This window comes from Pituophis catenifer, unplaced genomic scaffold, assembly GCF_029215685.1.
Source record: "Pituophis catenifer annectens isolate HBS135680 unplaced genomic scaffold, rPitCat1.0.hap2 SCAF_1, whole genome shotgun sequence".
NCBI classification, from domain to species: Eukaryota; Metazoa; Chordata; class Lepidosauria; order Squamata; family Colubridae; genus Pituophis; species Pituophis catenifer.
Genome location: NW_027256881.1, coordinates 147,416,851 through 147,440,678, shown reverse-complemented (window position 1 = coordinate 147,440,678; position 23,828 = coordinate 147,416,851). Strand labels below are relative to the sequence as shown.

The window sequence follows — 23,828 nt, the reverse complement described above, 5'->3', positions numbered from 1 at the left end:
AAAAAGGATTTCACCTTGGAAAAAATATGGAGTGAGGTGATCCAGGGATCAATACAACCTTTATAAATGATCTGGAACCAAGAGTGAGCAGTCAGGTATTGTAGGGAGTTCCAAAATTATATTTCTAAATTAAATGAATGGGCAGCCTCCTTCCCAAAGTGTCATGTAAACAATGGGATTCAGAGAGCTCTTTGAAAACAGCTGACAATATGACAATCAAGGATAGTAAAATGTTAAAACATGTAAATAAAGGCAAAATATTGTGTCTGGATAGCTGAGCACTGTTATCCTAAATTAGTTTTCCTCAACCAGGTATTCTCTAGATCACTTTCCTAATTTGAGGCACTTTGGCTCATGCTAGTTAGGCTTGTTTGTAAACCAAACATTTGGAGGGCAATGGTTAATGGAGAAAATAGACTAAGGGTCTATCTAGGATAGTTCAGTATTCAATCATGCAGTGGCCATCTGGATACAGTACATTTCAGGGGTGAAATCTTACCAGTTTGGACTGGTGGCGCAGCTGACTAAGTGCTGTTAAAGTAGCACCAGCTGCCTGCAATTACTGCAAGTTCAAATCTCACCAGGCTCAAGGTTGACTCAGCCTTCCATCCTTTCAAGGTAGGTAAATTGAGGACCTGGATTGTGGGGGAAATAAGCTAACTTTGTATAAAAGAGAACACTGCTGGGGGGGGGAACGAAAGCCCTACTAAGCAGGTATATACAAAAGTATGAAGGCTATTGCTTAACGCATTGTAAGCTGCCCTGAGTCTCCGGAGAAGGGTGGCATATAAATCGAACCAATAAATAAATAAATAAATAATAAATTATGGGAATCAGTTTGCGGAACTGGTAATAATTACCCCTCCTTGGCCCCACCCACACCCGGCCGGTCGCCGCTCATCTCTTCCAGCCGCTCGATATTCCACAAAATTCAATGTTAAATGCAGCAGAGAGAATGCTAACTTTTCTCCCTCCATTTACAACAGAGCTGCTGCAGTCTGTCCCTTTAAGGTAGTCCCCAGGAGGGAGGGGGACGGGGGGGGCGGAGCAGCTGGAATGGAGCCGTTTTCATGAAAGGCAGGAAAATAGGGAAGGGGATTTTCCTGCCTGTCATCCATTCCTCAATCTCAGCACAGACTGAGGGAAGGATGGTAGGCAGGAATATTCCCCTCCCCATTTTCCTGCCATTCGCGACAAGGAGTGGTTGGGAGAGGAGAGGCCGGTGAGTCCCTTGATGTGAGTGATGTCGAATTGGCCACGCCCACCCAGTCACATGACCTCCCCCAACAAGTCCACGCCCACAGAACCGGTAGGGGAGATTTTTTAATTTCACCCCTGGTATATTTGGAATACAGGTAGTCTTCTCAACTTACAACCATTTGTTCAGCGACTGTTCAAAGTTACAGCAGCACTGAAAAAGTGACTTACCACCAATTCTTGTACTTATAACCATCACAGCATTCCCATAGTGATGTGATCAAAATTTGGGCACTTGGCCAAAGTATGTATTTACAACGGTTGAAGCGTCATGGGGTCATGCAACTGCCATTTGCAATCTTCCCAGCTGGCTTCTGACAAGCAAAGTCAATGGGGGGGGGAAGTCAGTTTTGCTTAACAACCACATGATTTACATAAAGAATGCAGTGATTTGTTTAATAACTGTGGCAAACATGTTATAAAATCAGGCATGACTCACTTAACATCTGCCCTGCTTAGCAACAGAAATTCTGGTCCCAACTGTGGTCGTAATTCGAGGACCACCTGTAATCAAAAGCATGAAAGGAAACGAAGGGCAACAGCCTTTCTTCACTAACATTTCCCTGTATCTGAAAGTTACAGTTATGCTATGATTCAGAAGAGAAAACATCAGCCATCAGGATTTATAGAGATCAGGATGGTCAGCCAACCTGCTAATCTCACTCTGTATCCATCAAAAGCGGTGATCATCACCATATCTCGTGTCAATAATATCCACAGAGCATTTTCTGACAGATATTTCCTTCTTTCAGTTCTGATCCTGCACGTTTAATATTGTGGTGCAGGGAAAGCATTTCTATCCATGGTCTAAGTAGCTCGTTCAAAAGTCAAGGCTTCAGCAGTAAGCCAGACTATATGACAAGTCAAGGCAGTAAGAAGTCAGGACAATAAAAAGCATGACTGTAGGTCTACAATGAGGCTAGACAACAAATAAAGGCCAAGAAAAATTTGGATCCTGCCTTTAGGAAGGATTGTTATTCTTAGACTAAGATGAATCACTAAGGAACTTTTGATTGCAACAGATACACATTGAATATATACATAAATTAACCTATTCTCAGACTGCTAACAGTTCTTACTTGAGATACAAATGACCAGGCTCAAATTATCTTATTCTGGATGCATTATGCAAAAATCCAGCTTTCTGGCGACGACAGCGCTAATGCTGGGAAAAGTGGAAGGAAAGAGAAGAGGAGGACGACCAACACAAAGGTGACAGACTCCCCACTCTGGCTTCCCCATTGACTTTGCTTGTTAGAAGGTTGCAAAAAAGGTTGCCAAGCATCTGGATTTTGATCACATGATCATGGGGATACTTCAAAAATGGTTGTTAAATCACTTTTTTTCAATGCCGTTGTAACTTTGATAGGTCACTAAATGAACTGCTTTAAGTCGAGGACTATCTGGTCGTATTTGGAAACCACTTGGCTCCACAGTAAAATGCTATCCAATGCTGACTTCAAGAAGGGTTCCTGAAAGACTCTTCTGGGTTGATCAGTTGGGCAACTACCAGTTTGGATGCCATTTTGAATTTCTCCCAAGAAAGCAAGCATGGGTCTCTGAAAATAAAATGGTTTCACCTTAATCTCAAAGGCATTGGTTACTAATGAAGCAAGTTTCATTTACATAACAGCATTCAACACAGCATATTACAACTCATCTGTTCACAAGGCTATAAACTAATTCCCCGGAAATTTTTATGAAAACAGGTTAGAAACAGATGTTTTCATGAATACAGAAAGAACTTTTCCGTAAGGAAAATATGCCTAGAACCTTGCTTTGCTAACACACCTGGCAATGAACTAATGAACACTATTACATTTAAACAAAAATAAGCCTCAATTTACATGAAACGTGTAAACGTCCATTGAAAGGACTGTGCATTCTTTGAACTTTGCTGTTGAAAGCCATAACTAGAACTAAATATGGGCCTTCAAACAGCCATCACATATGAATGGAGCCATTTCTCATTTTGGAGATCAGCTAAAGGTAGCAGAGCCCACCACATGCTCACCTGAAAGCAGGCTTCTGTCTGAAAATCTGAGCTGTAGATGGAAATATACTTGTAAGGTCTGCTCTCCTTTTTTTCCTCCAGCACACCCATTCACTCCTGCTCCTGCTCCAAAGAGCAAACCAAGGGAAAGCATTATGGGTCTCCTTAAAACAAGGAGAAGTGAAAGAATCATTTCTACAATCTGGCTAATTTTAGCAACATAAGGCCAACTTTCTAATGAAACTGTGACGCAGTGGCCTATGAGACACTAAACCTTTAGCACCACTGATTCATGCTTTGCATAAAGTAATCCCTTGCCAAGACCCTGATTATAATGAGGATAAAAGAAGGAAGGCTTTTACAGATGGCATAGACAATATCTGGCACAATAGGAGAAGCCCCGTTCAATAGGTACCTAGATCACAATTATGAACCAGCCTGATATCTCCATGATACTTAAAAGCAAAATATAAAGCTAACAGCCTTCTCTCATTGTTCATTCTCAGTTAAAAAGATTTCTTTCATCCGAAACCAGAGGCCCCACTTGGCTATGGGAACAAATGCTTGCAGCTCTAGCCTCCTCTAATCCCTTTTTAAAAACAGTGTTTTTTTTCCCATATCTTCTGGCACAAATGTTAATTATATTTTGATGCATCTTAAATTAGCATTTAAAATCTGAAATATTCAAAATAGATTTGGAGACATTCACTAACAGTTGTCACAGCCCTGCCTTGTTGTGACTCAGCTAGAAACACTCTCCACAGACTCCCCCCAGGTGTTCACAACTCCTGCTGAGTTAGGGGCTTTTCTTTTTTCAAAAAAAAAAAAAGACCCTAAAGATACCTTTTCAAATATGCTTTTAATTGTATTCACTGTTGACTTTAATATCAAGAGTTGCTTTAGTTTTATTTTTCTGACGCTTCTGAGAAACCTGAGTGGCTACTATGTTTTCTGGAAAATAAGACCCAACTGGAAAATAAGCCCTAGCATAATTTTTCAGGATGCTCGTAATATAAGCCCTACCCCCCAAAATAAGCCCCAGTTAAGATTGTCAGACAGACAGACGCATTTAGTACCGTATTTCCCCAAAACTAAGCCCTAACCAGAAAATAAGCCCTAATGTGTCTTTCGGAGCAAAAATTAATATAAGACCCGGTCTTATTTTCGGGGAAACACAGTTAGTAATATATAAAGCCAGACAAACCAATAAGTATCAAGAGACAGAAAAGCTCATGAAGTCTATGTCTTGCTGGAGACCTATGCAAGGTTTCCAACCCACACAGGTAGAGAACCAGAACTGTGTTCTGCTACCTCAGTGGTGGGTTGCCCCCAGTTCACACCGGTTCTATAGAAACAGTAGTAAAACTGGTGGGAGGCCCGCCCACCGACCCCGACGTCACCAAAACGCTTCTGCGCATGCGCAGAAGAGCGCACACACACGCAAGTGAAGCAACCACGCGCACGCAGCCCTGCTGCAAACCGGTAGTAAAGGTAACTAGAACCCACCCCTGTTCTACCTCCACATAAATTCTGGATGAAAACATGAAGCAGGATGTTCTTGCCCTTTAAAAAAAAACCCTATGCCGCCCCTCTCTATCAGGGTGAAAGAAAACTGAACAAGGAAGAAAGCCAGCTTCACTCACTAACCCACCAAAAAGAACAAACAGTAGTTTTCTAGCATAAACAGCCCAGAGCTAGAAAGAAGATAATTGAAAGAAATCACATTATAGAGGCAGGTAAATCTGATTAGTAAGACCAAGAAGCCCAACAAAACACACTTTAGGCTACGATAAACATCAAGGCATATTAGATTATCTTTTTAAAATCAGGTCATTTGTAATTTTTTTTTTTTTAAAAAAAGAACACATACAAATACGGGGAGCTATTTATTGTTTTTGCCTGGATGCAAAACAAGGCTACTATCAGTTTCTGCTTGAGCGGTAATTAGTTTCCAGCACATGGACTTTTAGGTGAGCAGCATTGTGACATAGCCTGAAATTTAATCTGTCTGCACTTTATTAAAAACTATCTGCACAATGGTCTAGTTATTAAAAATTCTAGATCCTGAGACAAGCTAGGCTCAGGGAGAACACTAAATGTAATTAACTTGCCACATATGTGTGTCTTTTCAATTCATAAAAGAGGGTAGCGGGTGCTGTATACAGTTGGACCTCACTAGTTTTTCTGAATGTTTATATACTTTTTTCTTAATAAAAGCTCTCCATCCAAAATAGTTTCATTTCCGTTTGTTCAACAGTTTGGACACAGAGCAATAAGTAATACCGATGAGGAGATTATGGTTCCAAAATGAAAGAAATCCAATAAAAGAGGCCATCAGCATGGCAAGAAACTACCCAAAGTCCGTGTGAACTATTTTGTCTTTGAGTACAATTACAGGGTCTCATTTCTCATAGGATGCATCCTTGATTCTGTAAAACTCTTACATCCTGCCAGACACAGCAGGATTAGAATCAGGAACCTGTCTGAGGCAGAGAGGAACAAAAGGGTGAATAAACAGGACCAGTGTGTTTCTGTGATTAATGTAAGGATCTCATGGGGAAACACTAGCTCAATAGTGTTCACTATTCACTATAGTTCACTATAGTTCACTAGAACTTCAATAATTTAGATGATTAATATGGCAACCCATGTCACCACACTAACATATGATTACTAACAACACATAACACCCCAGCAACACAACACAAAAATAAAAATAATAATATTTACTATTATATCTATGACCCACAAGCCCAATAATAATTAAACACACTTTAACAATACAATGCAACTAAGACTCCTAATAAAAAAATAATTCAAGCCAATTGTACAAGTTGGGCTCAACTAACATCCTGGCCAGCTAAAGAGGAGAATTATCATTCCAAGCATGGCTTCATAACGCAGTTCTATCACTTCCCTTGATCTTGATACTATCCCTCTGTTGATTTCTTATCTATTTTGACCTGCATTTCTTTCCTGTCTCCCAAAGGTACTCCTTTTGAAGGTTAGATTTTTTTTTCTTTTTGTGTAAAGATAGATGCAAAAAAAAGGGGGGGAATTAAGCAGTTCTGCTTTTCCCTGCTGCCCATCACCTACTTGTCATCTTCTGCCACTAGAGGACCAACCTTTCGAAAAAGCATTTTTTGTTATTTTTGACATTTGTCACAAGTCTTAGCTCTTTCTGAGCCCAAAGCTATAATATGTATAGACCAATCCCAACAGTCCTAATATGTAAATGTTACACCAGCATGCAGATACTTCCTTTGCAAAGTATTTCAATAGACAGCATTGAGGGATCCATAAGGGACGAGTTAAACCTCTGGAAGATGCAGTTATAAACTGTTTGCAGGGGACAAAAACAATAAGCTTCTTACTTAAATTTGCTTGGTCCACATATCATGAAAGGAAGCTGTAAATGAGTCTTAGAAACATGTTTGTCACATGTGGTTCTGAGACACACGTGTACATACGCAAGTGAAATTGCTGGAGTCTAACATAAAAGTCCATTCTGCATTCTTGTTGTAACAAATGTGATTCGTAATAAGCTTAGACACTGCTTCTTGCTGATACACAACAACTTTCCTTTTCTTTGTATGCAGAGAATATATGGCAGTGTCTCAGGAGAGCTAAGAACAGGCCCAATCCATTTCTTTCCTGCATTGCGTTACTGATATTCTTGCCTCCACAGTATAATGTTCTGAGAACTCCTAGAGGCCATTAACATGTTTCTAACTCTCCAAGACATATTTCAGGTTGAACAACAGCTTTGAAATAATGCAGCCTTCAGACTGAGGTAATTTCTCTGTTAAGGTTTTCAATAAGACGAAAAACAGGTAGCCATGAAAGTGATGGCAGTTTCAGCACCTGCACCGCCTTTGGTGGTTAATCTTATAAAGGTTACTATACAAGACAAGGCAGATGTTGCACTGTAGGAAACTGTGGCATTGTCCAAAAAAATAAACCTGTAGTTTTTAGATAAGGTGAGGAGCTGGCTCCAATTCTTAGAATCCTACCACCATCAAAAATATTAATCCTTTTAGAATTGGTGACATTCTTATTCTTGAATTATCCTTTTTAAATCCATCCATCTATTTGTTCTAATTTTTTTAAAAACTAAGAGGAATACAAATTATATGCACATATTTGATATCCAGCATGGTATTTTCCCCATTTGAGAATCCATAAAGTAATAACATTGCCTCAGATCAAGCTTATTTTAGTTCCTAGAAGTTGGTTTTTTTGCATGGCCTATTTCAATTCCAAAATCAGCTGAGGTTGGTTGGGGGCTGCCCCTTGCTATGACATGAGTAGAGATTACTATGTTTCCCCAAAAATGACCCTGTCTTATATTTTTTTAAACCCCGAAATAAGTGCTTGGCCTTATTTTCGGGGATGTCTTATTATTTTGGGGCATGTTGAGCAAGACGGAGCTCCTCTTGCCGTTTTACCTGATTTCCAGTTCTGTCTCCCTAACCCTAACCAGAGGAAATGGCGGGGACTGGCTGCGCATGCGTTTAAATATTTTCGGGGAGGGCTTATTGGGGGGCGGGCTTATTTTAGTGCATGCGCTCAAAAACCCAATTGGGCTTATTATCAGGGTATATCTTATTTTAGGGGAAACAGGGTACCAGCATAAATATTTTAGATTTTCACAGCTTAAATAGACCCTCCTAAGAAAGCGTGAAGAATTCCCCTCCCACCAAAAAGCAGGATTTCCTCAGAACGCAGTTTTTGAATATTAAAAATGGAGTCACATTGCTGAAATAAGTATGCATTATTTCTATCATTTGAGAATAAAATGACTTAAGGACTCAAGAGTAAACAGCCCCAAAGCTCTACTTGTGTCTGAAGGCTGCTTAGAGAGGTGTTTCTTAATTGCTTTCATTCCTCCACTCCCAATGTTCAAAACTGTTCTCTCTGAACTGGCTTTCACACGTACAGAAGAAAAGAAAAAAACAAAAAACCAGCACAGCATAGCTGTCTGAGCAAAAGAAAAATTTCAGGGGAGTGATTTTGAAGTAAAAACTGGAAGACAATTTTCTCATTCTTCTTCTTTTCTTATTATTCTTTGCTGCCAGCTGATCTTCATTGCCTTTTACAGGCAATTTGCATCTGATTTTTTTTTAATGGTTACCCTATCTGCTCTCATGTTTCAAAGCCAATTGGAAAGACAACTCAATCTCTCCTCAGCACTACTAAGAGCTGAAGCTAAGCATTACTAGACAGCATCCTCTATCGTAGTGCTTCCCAACAATTGGTAAAGGACCTGGATGATCAGTTCTCCTGAAATCTGTAAGGGAAAGGGAGAAGGGGATAGAGAGAAGAAGGTAGAACAAACAGTCCCCAACTAAGATAAGTTGGCTTTTTTGTTATGGTCATGTTGATAATAGAGTGGGCAGGACGTTCTTCCCTGCCCAGCCCCACTAGGTAGACCAGACCAGAAAATCAACTCCACCAGAAGGCTAAAGCAACTTTTATTGAGACTGGCTTTAATAAGGGAAACCTCCAAGTCTGGTTATGCTGTATCTCCTCCTCTTTCTTACAGTTCAGTGAAATAGTCTGCCTGAGTTGCTTCTGAATCTTATCTGACTGTTTTGGACTAAAAAAAAAAAAAAAAAAAGCAAGCATCATCCTCTTTTCCCAGGCAACAGAGTCTGCATCAAGATCATCTGCTTTGTTCTCTAGACTAGAGCCACTAATTTCTAAGTAAAGCATCTTGTTCCTACCCAGTCCTTTCCTCAAGGTCTTGCTAGAGAATGAGACTTCAGAATGGCTGGCAAGCTTATCAATATAAAGATGCTACTTGAGTTCAGGAAGTTGTTAAGTTATGGCTATAAATTCAAAGGTATTCTTTTGACTGAGACACACAAACTTTGTTGCATTGGAGTAAACAGAGTTTTGGTTTTCAGACTTGACATAATTCAATATCTGACTGTAGCATCCCCTACCCCCCCACTTCCGTAAACCTGACTGTGTACTAAAGAGTATGCAATTAGTACTCTTTGATAAAGAACTAGACTTTCAGATATCCATAAGGTACAAGCCTTAATAACACTCACTGCTCTAAAAATGCCACTAATATTCAAATCATTGTTGCCAATCCTGATCTTACTACCATGGGTTTACAAGTCTGAGATTCAGATTATAAAATGAAATAAAATTTTCATTTTATCTAATGAAACCATAAATTATAAATGGTTTTCATTATAAATGTGTCCACATGTATACAATACTGTAGTACTCAACCCTAGCTTACAATTAATTTAGATATAATCCTTTTGACTGAGAGTTCTATCACCACAATGCATCCTTTACTACATTAAGATTACTATATATCCTAAGAGGGATTCTTATATTAATTGCTATTGGGTAGACAAATGAGTTATTTTTATGGTAGGATTAAGTCCCTAGATTCTAGAACATCTTTGACCAAACTGTGGTAAATTTATGAGGATGTTGGCTTTAATTACCAGATTTTCAGCTATGTCAATGAGCTTTTATCTTAATACCTACATTTTTCCAGAATGAGACTTATTATGATTTTTCCGCTGGGTGTGTTTCAAAAGCAACTAGGTAACTATTTTAAAATCCTAGCATATGTTAGGACCCAAATATAGTAAACTAGGATTTTTGTTTAATCTTTTGAAAGGTGCAAGGCTTGCTTAGCTAAAAATAGATAAGCAGTTACAATTTGATTCTGAATCATATTAGAAGTGATGTAACCCAAACCTGAAAATAGTGGAGATGCTTTATTGGAAAGTTGGGCTAAACCAGGGATTTAAATCAATTGATTTTTAATGGCACCTTTAACATTTTTGAAAGATTGTCCTCAGAGTTCGACTTGCCTTCAATATACAGATACATGTACAACTGCAACATACAGTATATTACTAAACAACTGTAAACTATACAACTAAATAATATGGAATAGAACAGGGGTCCCCAATCCCCGATCCATGGACCGGCACCAGTTCGTGGCATTCCCAAAAATGGCCTGTGCAAACAAGCAAAGCCCCGTCACGGGATGCAGACAGCATGTGAAACCATGCCCCTTCTGGTCCACGGAAAAACTTCTCTGCATGGAACTGATCCCTGGTGCCCAAATGGTTACGGGCTGCTGGGCTAGATGTTCTAGCAGTGTATGTGATGCTCACAATTTTTACCTTTTTAAGAGAGATTGTGCTAAATGGAAACGAATAACTTAATGTTATATGGTATTAAAAGTGCAATAAAAGTTAGCATAACCTATATTAAATCTGTGAAAGGAAGAACGAGAATATCCAATTTTGGAAAACCAATGGGTTCAGTCACTAAAATGTATGAAATATACTTCTTATACTGTATTTTTCGGAGTATAAGACACACCTACCTTTTTTGGTGAGGAAAAGAAGAAAAAGAAATCTCCCTCTGCCTCTGAGCAATTTTGCTTCATTGCAGCAAACAGCAAACAGCCTGCTTCACTTTCATTTTTCTTTTCAGCATAGCTTGATTAGCACAAGGAAAAAAATATCTGCTCCAGCAATTTACCTCTTTGCAGCAAGCAGCAGAGCCTGTGCAAAACAGCTGAGAGCAAATCAGCTGAGAATCGGGAGGCTGATCCAATCAACTTGTGCTAAGTAGGCTGTGCTGAAGCTGAAAGGAGCTGTTTTTTCTTGCTATTTGCTTGCAAGGTGGTAACTGCTGCGAGGCAGAGGCCAAAGGATGGGGGCCAGTGGGTGGGCGGGGTTATATTCGGTATATAAGACGCACCTAAATTTTCACCCCCTTTTAGGGGGAGGGGAAGGTGCGTCCTATACTCCAAAAAAAATGGTATTTAAGAATGAACCTAATTCATTTGAAATACTTTTCTGAGTCTAATAGGCCGTCAAAATATTTAAAAAAGAGCTGACAACTTTCTGTATCAGTAATGTAAAAAACGGAAAGGTTTTTAAACTTACATGATTTGATCTTACTCAGTCACAACCACATATTCTGTTAACCTTGATCTTAAGCATTGGAGAGATCTTTTGTTGCTTATTCCTGGGAGTGAGTTATTTGATAACAAATATCTTTTGTGCTAACTTATCCTGAAGATAAATTACAGCAGCTTTTTGGAAAAAGTTAAATAGAAGTCTACCTTGAGTTACAAAAGGAGTCTTTGCTCAAATGTTAATTGCCAGAAAGGAAATGACAAAATCTCAGCAGATCAACTAAAAAATATATGCTTTAAGGATTCTTTATTGAAAAACAGAAATCCAATATCAAAGGATGTTCTTCCATCAGGTCAACTTAATGAATAACCATCACTTTTTAACCATCAGATGAAGCAAGGGAAGAAACTCTCCGATTTTATAAAGAGCAAACGTTTCCAGGGATATTAATTCTCTGCCTCTTTTCCTTTCCAAGGTTGTTGACATTTAACTAAAGCCTTTTTTCGCCCACTCAGAGATGGAGGATTAATGTTGTTGTTTTTTAAAATAAAGACCCTACGTAAAACAGCAATTAAAAGTTTCAGTAGATCTCAGCCATCACCAATAAATAGATAAAAGTATTACAAGAAAACAAAGAAAATGTGAATAACTTTGCTTAGTAGGATCATTCATGATTAACAGTAGCAAGTATAACTCCCAGTCCAAGTCTCACCTTGGCTATGAATTCTTCACAAAGCCCCCTTCTCTCTCCCTAATGTGTAATAAAGTGAAACTAATTAATACCACCCTTACAGGATTATTTTAATGATTAGACAATGCAGTTATCAAGGGTTTGAAATATTGACCAACTATAAAACAGTATAGCTTGGAGTGTTTATGACTGGGGGAATCTTACGCTCAATAGACATAAAAGTTACGATAGACCTTTCCCCGTCTGTCACAGTAGGAACATACCTTGGCAGCCTCTTTAGTCTACTGTGCCCTCATGACATCGCTGTCATCCTATCCCCTTGATAGAAACAAGTTTCAGTTATATTTAAAACTTTTAAAAAGTAAACAACAAGTAGTGGCAGCTTAATGGCAAGGATAATCTGCCCTGCTTTTCAGTCCAGGTTGTTAACACCACAGTCAGGTGGCCCAGAGAGGGTGGCATGAACCTGTCTCTGGCTAGTCACTTTGGGCTGATGCTGGGCAGTTCCCTACTCCAGGAGTCCAGGCCATTCTCCTCTGTCCCCATGTTTTCTTCTTTTGGGTGTAGGGCACAATAAGACACAGCTCCTATCTGCATGATACCTGTAAATCTGCAGAGCCCCGAACTACTGAATGCCAGAGTAAGGGAATTTCATAGTCAAAGGGTTATCAACTGTCTGGCAAATTACTTGGGGCACAGGACAGCTGTGGCAGAGTGACACACAGTAGAGAACCGTTCTCCGTGGATTAGCTGCTTCATTCCAAGAGATAGCTAAATCTGTAAATCTACCCATCTGTCAAAACTGTCACTCAACATTGTGATGGTGGATGGCTTCCTGGTAGCAGACAACATTAAGAAAGAGGGGAAGGCAGCCAAGCTAGAGGTATAACCACTGGTTTTGTTTATTATGTTCTGTAGACTCTAAATCCTGATACCACCATTTGACTGAAACTCAGAACAGAAGCACCAGAAGCAGAAAAGGAATCAGAAGTAGAGTTTTCTGCCTGCTCAAGAATCGGCAGAAAGGAATTTAACCAAGCCATGCAGAAAGACTCTAAAACTGTGGGCCAATCAGTATCAAGGAACCATGGTGGCGCAGTGGTTAGAATGCAGTATTGCAGGCTAATTCAGCTCAATGCCAGCAGTTCGATTCTCACTGGCTCAAGGTTGACTCAGCCTTCCATCCTTCCAAGTCGCTAAAATCTGGGTTCCGAGGACCCAGATTGTTGGGGGCAATATACTGACTCTGTAAACCACTGAGAGACGGCTGTAAAGCACTGTGAAGTGGTATATAAGTCTAAATGCTATTGCTATCTCTCACATTAAGCTATTCTGCTGAATTGTTGTGGGTGTAAAATAGGGAAGAGAATTTGACACTTTCAATTCCTTGGAGGAAAAAAGACACGGAAGCAACACAAACGCGCAAGCAAACAAATCAACAGTATATGCAGTTTTCAACTTTTCTAGCTTTTGAGCTTTCAGCTGTATATTTAGAGGTACAGAATGACAATGCACTTTTAGCATTCAAGCACTGAACAATCTCTTGACTTCTTGGTTTTTCAAATAGATTGATTGGATGGATACATCCAAAGGCATACTGCTGAAGATTCCAGTCTTATTTAATGTTGCAAATGCTCTCTGGAGGCTGAGTCACCATCAGAATTAATCACAGGTTTTCATTTATATATTGCCCTGTTCCACGTATATTCTGTCCTATTCTATAATGAACTCCAATCAGTTTGCCACAAAAGTATAACCAAGACTGTTGGCTGTAGATGGAAACGGAGATCAACAAGTGGTAAGATCAACGGAGGTAAGGGGTTATTGTTTTTACTCTTTGTATAATGGGTTTTTATTTTTATTTTTTGTAAGCTGCCAAGAGTCACTGAAAATGAGTGGGCAGCCATATAAATTCTATAAACAAACAAACTAACTTGGTGATCACACGAGGAGGATCATAGAATATCAGAAAGAGAAATGGATGAAAAATGCATAGATAGCAAGTAGATGAGAGACATTATAAAACCCCAGGGTCTTAAACAAGGATTCACATGAGATGGGCTTCAGCAACGATCCCCCGCAGTATCAAAGGACTACATCCAGAGGTGAAATCTAGCAGGTTCTGACAGGTTCTGGAGAACTGGTAGAGGAAATTTTGAGTAGTTCGGAGAACCGAACTATCAAAGGACTACATCCAGAGGTGAAATCTAGCAGGTTCTGACAGGTTCTGGAGAACCGTTAGCGGAAATTTTGAGTAGTTCAGAGAACCGGCAAATACCACCTCTGGCTGGCCCCAGAGTTTAGTTTAGTTTAGTTTATTTGATTTGTATACCGCCCTACTCCCGAAGGACTCAGGGCGGTGAACAGCCAACAATAAAATACATAAATACACAAAATTTAAAAACCCGATAAAATCAAATTAAATTGATTTGAGTGGGGTGGGAATGGAGATTTTGCAATATCCTTCTCCCAGGAGTGGGGAGGGAATGGGGATTTTGCAGTATCCTTCCCCTGCCACGCCCATCAAGCCACGCCCACAGAACCGGTAGTAAAAAAAATTGGATTTCACCACTGACTACATCATTTGGAAGAATTGCAAGCTGAACTGTGCTATGCAAAATGACAAACACTGCCAAACGAGAGTACCAAACCCATGAGTCAAGGAATCAGTGCAGATGTATCTGATCCCTATAAAACAACTGGCTAGGAATTCTGTAGGTATACATATAATCTGTGGATGATGCAAGTTAGGAGTTATAGATATGCTCTGTAGTCCAAGCAACAATTTTTAAGAAATGATTTTATGCAAAACGAGAGCCAGTTTGGTCTGGTGGTTAAACCATCAGGATAGAAATCAGGAGACTGTGAGCTCTGGTCCTGCCTTAGCCACAAAGCCAGCTGGATGATTTTAGAAGGCTACAGAATTTGATATGAGAGAACCCATTTGGTGTAGTGGTTAGACTACTCCAGGAGTAGTCTAGACTAGACTGGCCTAGAAACCAGGAGACTGTGAGTTCCAGTCCTAGCACAAAGCCAGCTGGGTAATCTTGGACCAGCACTTTCTCTCAGCCCTAGAAAGAGGACAATAGGGGTGGGAGGTGGGAACTTGTCAAGAAAACAGCAAGGTTTGTTTATGTGTTTACGAGAACTGGACATGATTGAATAGAGGAAAAATGCAAAAGACAGAGGAAAAGAGAAGATTTAATGAGAATTCTCTTCCAGAATACTACCAATCTTGCCCCAAACTTCCTATAAAATGATTGCTAGACAAACCACTTGTCTTTAGCCTTTATTTCATTCATGATAGCCTCCATCTAGACTTCTCAGTCTGTACTGGAATGTGAACTATCCAGAAAGCCTGATGTGTTATGTTAACATTGCAATTACTTTTTTAACGCTTTTAGCAATTGGAAGGTCAAAAAATGTTCTTTTTTAAAAAAAGGAAACTAAACAAGCTATATCTACCTACCTACCTACCTACCTACCTACCTATCTATCTATCTATCTATCTATCTACCTACCTACCTACCTACCTACCTACCTACCTACCTACCTATCATAGCTACCTGTCTTCCTGAAAGCAACCTTGGGTATACAACAAATCTAAAAGAGTGAATAAATACGTATCTTTTATCATAATTATAAAACCGTTAAAAGCTTATAAAAACCGGAACACACAAGGAAAGAACAGACAAAAAGATATTAATAATAATGGAGCCATCTCACAAGTTCACCTGTCCCCTGGGGTCCCCAGGCTTGCTGGCATAGCCTGGTCTTAAAAGACTTTCAGGAATTCAGGAATTCAGAAGTGATGCAAACAACTTCATCTCAGGAGGGAGATTTCACAGTGCGGACACCACTGCAGAAAAGGCCTACTAGCTACATGCCAATGTTCCTAACTGTTGGAACCTGTAACCTGTCCTCTTTTCCCAGATCTGGTGGAATGGGAAAATAAAATAAAGAAGAGGTAGTTCTTCAAATATAGATAGTCCTCAACTTACGAGCACAATGGAACCCAAAATTTCTGTTGTTAAATGAAAATTTATGTTGTTAAGTGAAAGATTTGTTAAGTGAGTTTTGCCCCATTTTAAGAGCTTTCCTGCCACAGTTGTTAAGTGAATCACTGCAGTTGTTAAATTAGTAATATGGTTGTTAAGTGAATCTGGCTTCCGCATTGATTTTGCTTGCCAGAAGGTTGCAAAAGGGGATCACGTGACTTTGGGACACAGCAACATTCATAAGTGTGAACCGGTTGCCAAGCATCTGAATTTTGATCACATGATCATGGAGATCCTATAAAGGTCATACGTGTGAAAAATGGTCATCGGCCACTTTTTTCAGTGCTGTTGTAACTTTGAACGGTCACTAAATGAACTGTTGTAAGTAGAGGACTACCTGTAAGGGGGCGGGGGAAAAGAAGAAGGCTTTTTAATTAAAATAACTGAGTTTCAGTAATCTTATACATAGCAAAAGATAGTATGTTTTCAGCGTGAATAAAAATTAAATCTTCTCTTTCGATTCTCTATAGAATAAACAGTTATTGCTCCTCAAAGATACCAACTGCATTATATCCCCTACAATATCTTCTACTTGATACATTTTGAATTTATTTTGCTTTGGAAAATGTTACGTAAAATATAGGTTGTTTTCTATCTTAAAAAAGAGACTTCAGTTTTACAGATTAAAATTTAATTTCCTGTTTCGCTTCACAGCTCAGTGTATTTCCATTCTTGCTCAAGGCAATATAGAAAGTTCAGTCTTGAAGGAAGGATATCACTTATCAGAAAAGAAAAAATCTACATGAATATAAATGAATTTCTTCTCTTACAAGAACATTTTGTAAGCTTAACTGTAAAAAGTTCTTTGAAATTCTAGCCCAGATTGGTTACCTAATGCCCTAATATTTCTTAAACTAGCATACATGTAAACTGTTTTGTCTTTGGGTTGCAAAAATTATCAAAAGAAAATTCTCAAAGAATCTGGGACGGGTAAACTACTTACCTAAGCTCCAATTCTTGTACCAAGTACAAGGATATTGATATAAAATGGGTGAGAAGATGTTCAGTAAGCACAGGGATATTAAAGACCCGGGGGCCGGATCTGGCCCATGGTGTACTTAGATCTTGCCCACGGGACCGCCCTGGAAACAGCAAAGGACTGGCCTGCAGTGCTTCTGCCAGCAAAAACGGGCTCCATTTTCACTGGCAGAGGATTGCAGGAGGCCATGGCAGCTGAAAACGGAGCTTGGGAGCCCGTTTTCGCTGGCAGAGTGCTCGGGCAACCACAGGCACCCCCAACAGGATTGATGTCGAGCTGGCCACGCCCACTCTGGCCCCTCCACCCCGGCACCCCCGAGGTCAAACAGAACCCTGATGCGGCCCTGAATGAAATCAAGTTTGACATCCCTGAATTAGCACATGGGTTACAACCAGAATAGTTTGGATATCATAACATAGCCTTCCCTAGTAGTTGGCAACCCTGGAGGAGTTAAATTCCAACATATTTGAAAGCACTAATTTAGAAAGGCCATACTGTTGAATGATTTATGCTGGGATAAAGGTGGGGGCACACAATCTTATTAAGAGTTACGGACTTTTCAAAATAATTTAATCATGGTATTATCCAGAAGTGCTCTATGGGCAAAAAAGAAGCAATCACTATATAGCAGATTAGTCACAGTTTTTCAACTGTTCTCTTTCTTTCTGCATGGTCAGTTCTACAGAATAGAACTCAATCATTATGATGGATTTGAAATTAAGCAAAGAAAACGAAATAAAAAAACAGTGAAACTTAATAAGAGAACATAGTCGAGCATATGCAGAACATCAAGTACAGATGTCAGCATCAAAGGTATCTTAGAAGTTACTCTCTACTTACAAGAACCTCTAGCACTAGAATATGAAATTATATCCGCACTGTGGCTATTGCCAAGTTGAAAGGCTACAGGAATTAATGGGATATTTGTTATTGAATGTGGCATGTAATAGAAAAATCTGTAAAGGTAGTCTAACCAAACTATGGCAACAAATCTGGAGAACGACGCAATAACCAACAGATAAGAAGTCAGTCTATATACCAACACCAAAGGAGATTTAACAGATTGTTTAAATTATCATATAATATCCTTAATTTCTAGCAAGCAAAATTATACTTAGGATAATCCAACTCAAATTAGAAGCCTCCATGGAAAGAGAAATGCCAGATGTTCTAGCTCAGTGGCCCCCAAACTTTTGGGCATCAAGGACTGGTTCCATGGACATTTTTCTATGGACCGGGGAGGAGGGAGCGTGGTTTTGTATGCTGCCTGCATCCTGCGGATGGGGCTTCACTTGTTTGTGTGGACCAGTTTCTGGCATGCCATGGACCGTTGCTAGTCCACAGACAACAGATTGGGGACCCCTGTTCTAGTTGGCTTTAAAAAAGGTCAAGAAACACAAGACATTATTGCCGGTGAAAAACTGATAATTGAGAAAGAAAGCCACTATGTGCTTAATTGATTACAGGAAACCCTTCAGTTCTGTTGACTATTATGGAATATGCTTAGGAAAAACGGAATCTCACTGCCTCATACTATACACAGGACAAGAAGCTACAGTCCAAATGGAACATGGTGAGCAGACTGACAAAGGAGTGAGTCAAGGATGAATGCTTTCCAATTCAGATGTTATATTGAATATACACTGGGAATAGCTGCATTGAAAGAAGATGGGTGTAGTTTTAAAACTGCCGGAAGAATCATCAAAAACCTGTACTATGCAGATGACACTAGTCTGGGGGCTGTTAATGAAAACCAAGGAGCAGAGTGAAAAAAAAGGGATCAGTAATAAAGGTGGCCAAATAAAGACAACAGGTACATCAATCAGTCTTAAAGCTGACTATGAAGATACTGAAGTGGTAGACAGCTTCTGCCTTTTTAGAATCAATAATCAACGGTGAAGGAATCAGCAGTCAAGACATGTTCCACAGATTAGCACTTGGTAGAATTGCCATGATGGTCTTGGAAAAGTGATTCATGTGTTGGGATATGTCTACACCTACAAAGAGTAGGATCATGAAGGCAATGGTTTTCCCCAGGCAAAACCTGGACTTTAAAGAAGCAGAGTAGAAAGTGTTGAAACTTGAAATTTGGTAATGGAGAAGATTTGTGAAAATACCATGGATAGTCAAGGAAATGGAACAAATGGATCATCCAACAAATCCAGATCTCTCACTTCAGACACAAATAAGGCTCCAATTATTATTTTTTGATAATGATAGAAAATGTGGAGAGGAACACAATCAAGCAGCAAGGCAGTTGGACCCAGTGGGTACACTGTTGGAAGACCTGAAGGTTTGGAACAGTGGTGGGTTGCTCCCAGTTCGGTCCGGTTCTATAGAACCGGTAGTAAAACCGGCAGGAGGCTCCGCCCACCCACCACATCATCATGGGTGATCTGCGCATGTACAGAGGCTTCTGCGCATGCACAGAAGTGCACGTGTGTGAATGAAGCAAGCATGTGTGCGCTCCCGTTGCGAACTGGTAATAAAGGTAAGTGGAACCCACTCCTGATTTGGAAACATATCCTGGAGAAGATCTATCTATATATCTATCTGTGTGTGTGTGTGTGTGTGTGTGTGTGTGTGTGTGTGTGAGAGAGAGAGAGAGAGAGAGAGAGAGAGAGAGAGAGAGAGAGAGAGGGAGCGGGAGAGAGAAGAGGGGGAAGAGAGAAGAGGGGGGAGGGAGGGAGAGGAAGGGCGGGAGAGAGAGAAAAATACTATATCCTTACCATTTGTGCATATGGTAATCAAGATATATGCAATGTATAAAAAATAGTGTTATACGCAGATTGAATGTTTAATCTGGGAAAGTCAGAGTTTCCAACAAAACTTTTTAATCCTAAAAATATTAAAATATCAAATCTAAACAGCATTACACCTGGAAGGCAGTATGTTGAAAATTGTGACAGATTTCGGAATGCTGCAGAAATATACAGCAGATTCTTCTAGCAAAGGCTCCTGCTTCTTCCATAGGAAACTAGAAAATCAAAATATTGTGCGGTATAAACAATTCTTTGGCAGCCCCCTAGTGGAAGCTTCTTTACCTTTGATCATTTTTACAATATGGCTGATTAAAGCTGTTTCTTCCCGTGATTCTTCCTCTTTCATATGTTTCCTGCCTGCAGAAGCTTGCAAGTTTTCATTTATTTCTTATGAAACAAATTTGATGGACTGATTTATAACAAATCAGTTATAAAATAATTACTTAGAAAAGTTGACAGCTGTATATGGCTGCCCTTTTTAGTTAATTAATCCCACTGAATCCAATAGGACTTACTTCTGAAGAAACTATTAGTACATAGTCTTATATCCATGATGGTGAACCTAAGGCATGCGTGCCCGAGGTGGCACGTAAAGCCATTTTTCCAGGCACAAGAGCTGTTGCCCAATTCATCTGCAGCTGCACATGCGCGCACCCCCCAGCTGGTGTTCGGGCCTCCAGTGCACATGTATGCAATTCAAGGGACCCAGCTGGCTGTATGGAGGCCAAAAATGGGATGTGCAGAGGCCAAAAATAGGGTGAGCTATAGGCAATCTTCCATCCTCTCCCTGTTCAGAGAGAGTCTAAAGTGTAATGGAATGTATGGATGACCTTAGGGAATGAAAGGAAAAGATGCTACCAAGAAAGAATCAGGCAACCGAGGCAGAAGCATCCAGTGGCTTAATGGTCAGGGAAAGGAACTTAGGAATTACATATCCTAATGGTTCAAACATTAAAAGGCCTCCTGTACTTTCAGACTTGCAAGATTCTGTTAATGTAGCTTATAATATAATATAATTCTAGTCATATTTCATGTTTGGTTTATCTGGGAGAGCCGACATGAAGAGCCAATCACTAGCTCTTCATTCTTTCCCATGGTTGTCAGCTTTCCTTTTTCCAGAGTGATCTTTAGTCCACTATTTCTCCCTCTGGAACTCTGCCACAGTAAATTTTTTGCCAGAAAATGAAGCATTTCTGGCATGTTTAAAAGAAAACCTTAGAAAAGATTATTAGATGTTTACACATTTATAACAGAAAAGAAAGCACTAACGATAAGCAATGCAATCATTTGCTGTAGTCGCCCAATTATTTCTTTTCCAAGAGAACTATGGAAACAAATATTGACAAACATATTCTTTTAACACCAGTTAAAGCTGTAATAGAAGTGCTAGTAGAGGCGGTATTCTAATTGCCCTCTTAACTAGTCAAAGAGAGAAGCAACCTAGAGCTAAGGAGAAATTTCTTAACAGTGGGAACAATTAACCAATGGAATAACTTCAGAAGTTGTAGATCAGAGCTGTCAAACTCGTGGCCCAGATGCATCACGTGTTGGCCATGCCCACACCTGGTTTAGCGAAGGGGGAAGAAGTCGTGATACATCATGTGATGATGCTGTGAGGACGCGAGTTTGACACCCTTGTTGTAGATGCTCCATCCCTGGAGGCTTTTAAGAAGAGATTGGACAGCCACTTGTCTGGAATGATATAGGGTCTCCTGCTTGAGCAGGAGATTGGACTAGAAGACCTCTAAGATCCCTTCTAACGCTGTTATACTGTTCTGTTATTATTGTTTTGGAATCTAAATCTCTGTTAATGGTGGAGCAAGGAATCAGAATCCAGAATCTGCAACTGGAGATCTGAGCAGAAATGTCACAAATTTCTTCTTACATATAACACTTCAGAACTAATTCAGCTTCAGCAAGAACCTGTCCAATAGGAAGATTTAAAGACATTATACAAATTAAAGAAGGGAAACAGGATTATTGGTGTTAAATAGCGCAAGATACAAGGTGCAGCATCTTAGCTCCTACAGAGAAATCTCTTTGTGAAGGAATTTCATAATACATGAAATCATGCGAACAATACAATGTCACCAGATACAGCAATTCATAATATAAAAATCACATATACAGAAAGTGCAGAATTCTGTACTCCTGAGGCAAGAGAGGTCTGAATCATTTATAAGAGTCAACAACAGAGCACAGAGAAAACAATTTTGTTTTGATACCATGAACAATTTTGAAGAAAGTTATGATGCTATGTTGGTTTTATACAAAACCTATCACAATAATCTTAACTTACGACTTACTGAGAACTAATACACAGTAATAAACCCAATCCACAAACCCTATATTAGGAGTTTAAGAGACAGAAGGCAATTATGTCATTTATTTTGCCTAGACAAACATGAAGACGACAAACAATTCACAGGACACTTTTTTTTTATTCTAAACCATGATGCGATGCAATGAGACTTTAAAAACTGCCCCACCAATATACTATTGTTGTCTCACTTTTCTTAACTCCACCATTCCAAAAGGCCAACAGATTGGAGAAAGGCTGCTATAGGTTGACATATTGGCTAAGCTGTTGTTTATTTGGCCAAGGTTTAGTGAATAAATCACAAATAACCAATACTCTAAGCCCATGGTCCATGGTTTACAAACTACCACAGCTGGGTTTACACAATATATTAAGTCACACACAAAAAATCATGCCTTTGCTTTTGTGTGCTGTGTGAACCCAGCCGTTGTTGGCTCTAGTTTTTCTCTATTCAGAAGTGTTGACAGCAGATTGCTGTTGTTCATTTTTCTTTAAAAAAAAAAAAAGGAATTGACAGATGTGAACAAGGACAGAGACTAATATGCCTGAGTATTGCGGAATCAAGCACTTTTCTCCTTTTTATACAGCAAGCTGTTGAAATGTCTTTCTTTTTTTAGTTATGTGATGTGGGAATCCAACCAGTATCTTCTATTCCGCCCCCCCCCTTCAAAAAAAGCACTATTGTTTTTAACAAGCAAATAGTTCAGACAGCATATGGTCGTTTGTATGTTTTATTCTTCTGCTTATTTCCAAGTGTAATTATGTTCCAAACCTCATTTTTAAACTGAAAGTAATATTAGTTACTCAGAGCACACAGGCAAAACAGCCCCTTCTGGGAAATACAGAAATGATAGAATTACACAGGTAAAAAAGTCTGCTGAAATACAGCAACAACGAGGTTGTTCTCAAGCCAGCGCGGGAGTTTTGAAAGACAACATCATTCTGGACAATGCTGCTAATCTGAAGCCTGAACTAAGAAGTACTGTGAGATCAATGCTTAATGAGGCGAATAGCGACATATGCCCACGAGTTCCTACTTTTAATTGGGAGGCTTTTTCACTAGACTTGTAGGCACAAGCAGCTTCCTTTGCCTGGGTCACCTTTAAGTGAGTGCAAGAATAGTAACAGCTTTTACCTGCGTCAACTGCTGGCAGCGTTAAATCAAACGCTTCATCTTTCCCAGGGTTCGGCTTCAATAGAAAGCTTTCAGGAGTTATGTCATCAGGTAAATCCAGCAGGCTGCTTTCCTCAGATTGGGAACTTGAGGCTCTTTGGCTTTCATTCCGTTCCATCACTGAAGGAGAGACCAAAGAGTTTCGTTTTATTTTGAAATGTCTATCTCATTTTCCAGGTTTGGTATCAAAGTGCTTGAATGCACTAACATTACAGATTAAAACAAATCATGCTGAAAACACTCCAACACAAAAAAGATTGCAGATATTTAACAAATCTGTAACTATAGGTTCAATATCTATTATCAAACCAAAGACTTACAAAACATTTTTTTAAGGATAACATCTTGAAAATCTGGTCTCACTATCCCAATTTAATTTCCCAATCACCACCAGTGTCAGATTTAACACTGAATTATTGTGTTCTAACACCTAAAATCATAGCAAATTGTTAAGACACTAGGCCAGAAATTGGAAGACCACGAGTTCAAGTCCCATCTTAGCCCAGCTAGGTGACTTTGGGCCACTCACTCTCTCTCAGCCCAACTCACCTCAGAAGATTGTTGCTTTGGGAAAATAGAAGGAGGAAAGAATACTGTGTGGGTTTCCCCCACTTGAATTATTTATAACGATAATGAAGGCAGTCTACAAACAGGCAAGGAAGTAAGCCACAAAGCCAATGATTT

The 23,828-nt window shown here is 39.5% G+C and overlaps 1 protein-coding gene across 1 annotated transcript in view; it reads right to left on the bottom strand.

The window, feature by feature from the left end:
• SHLD1 (shieldin complex subunit 1) overlaps window positions 1-23,828 on the bottom strand; it is a 66,023-nt gene that overhangs the window by 7,359 nt on the left and 34,836 nt on the right. The window contains 1 exon segment of the mRNA XM_070933054.1: window positions 23,106-23,264. Within this exon segment, the coding sequence (XP_070789155.1) occupies window positions 23,106-23,264 (159 nt within the window).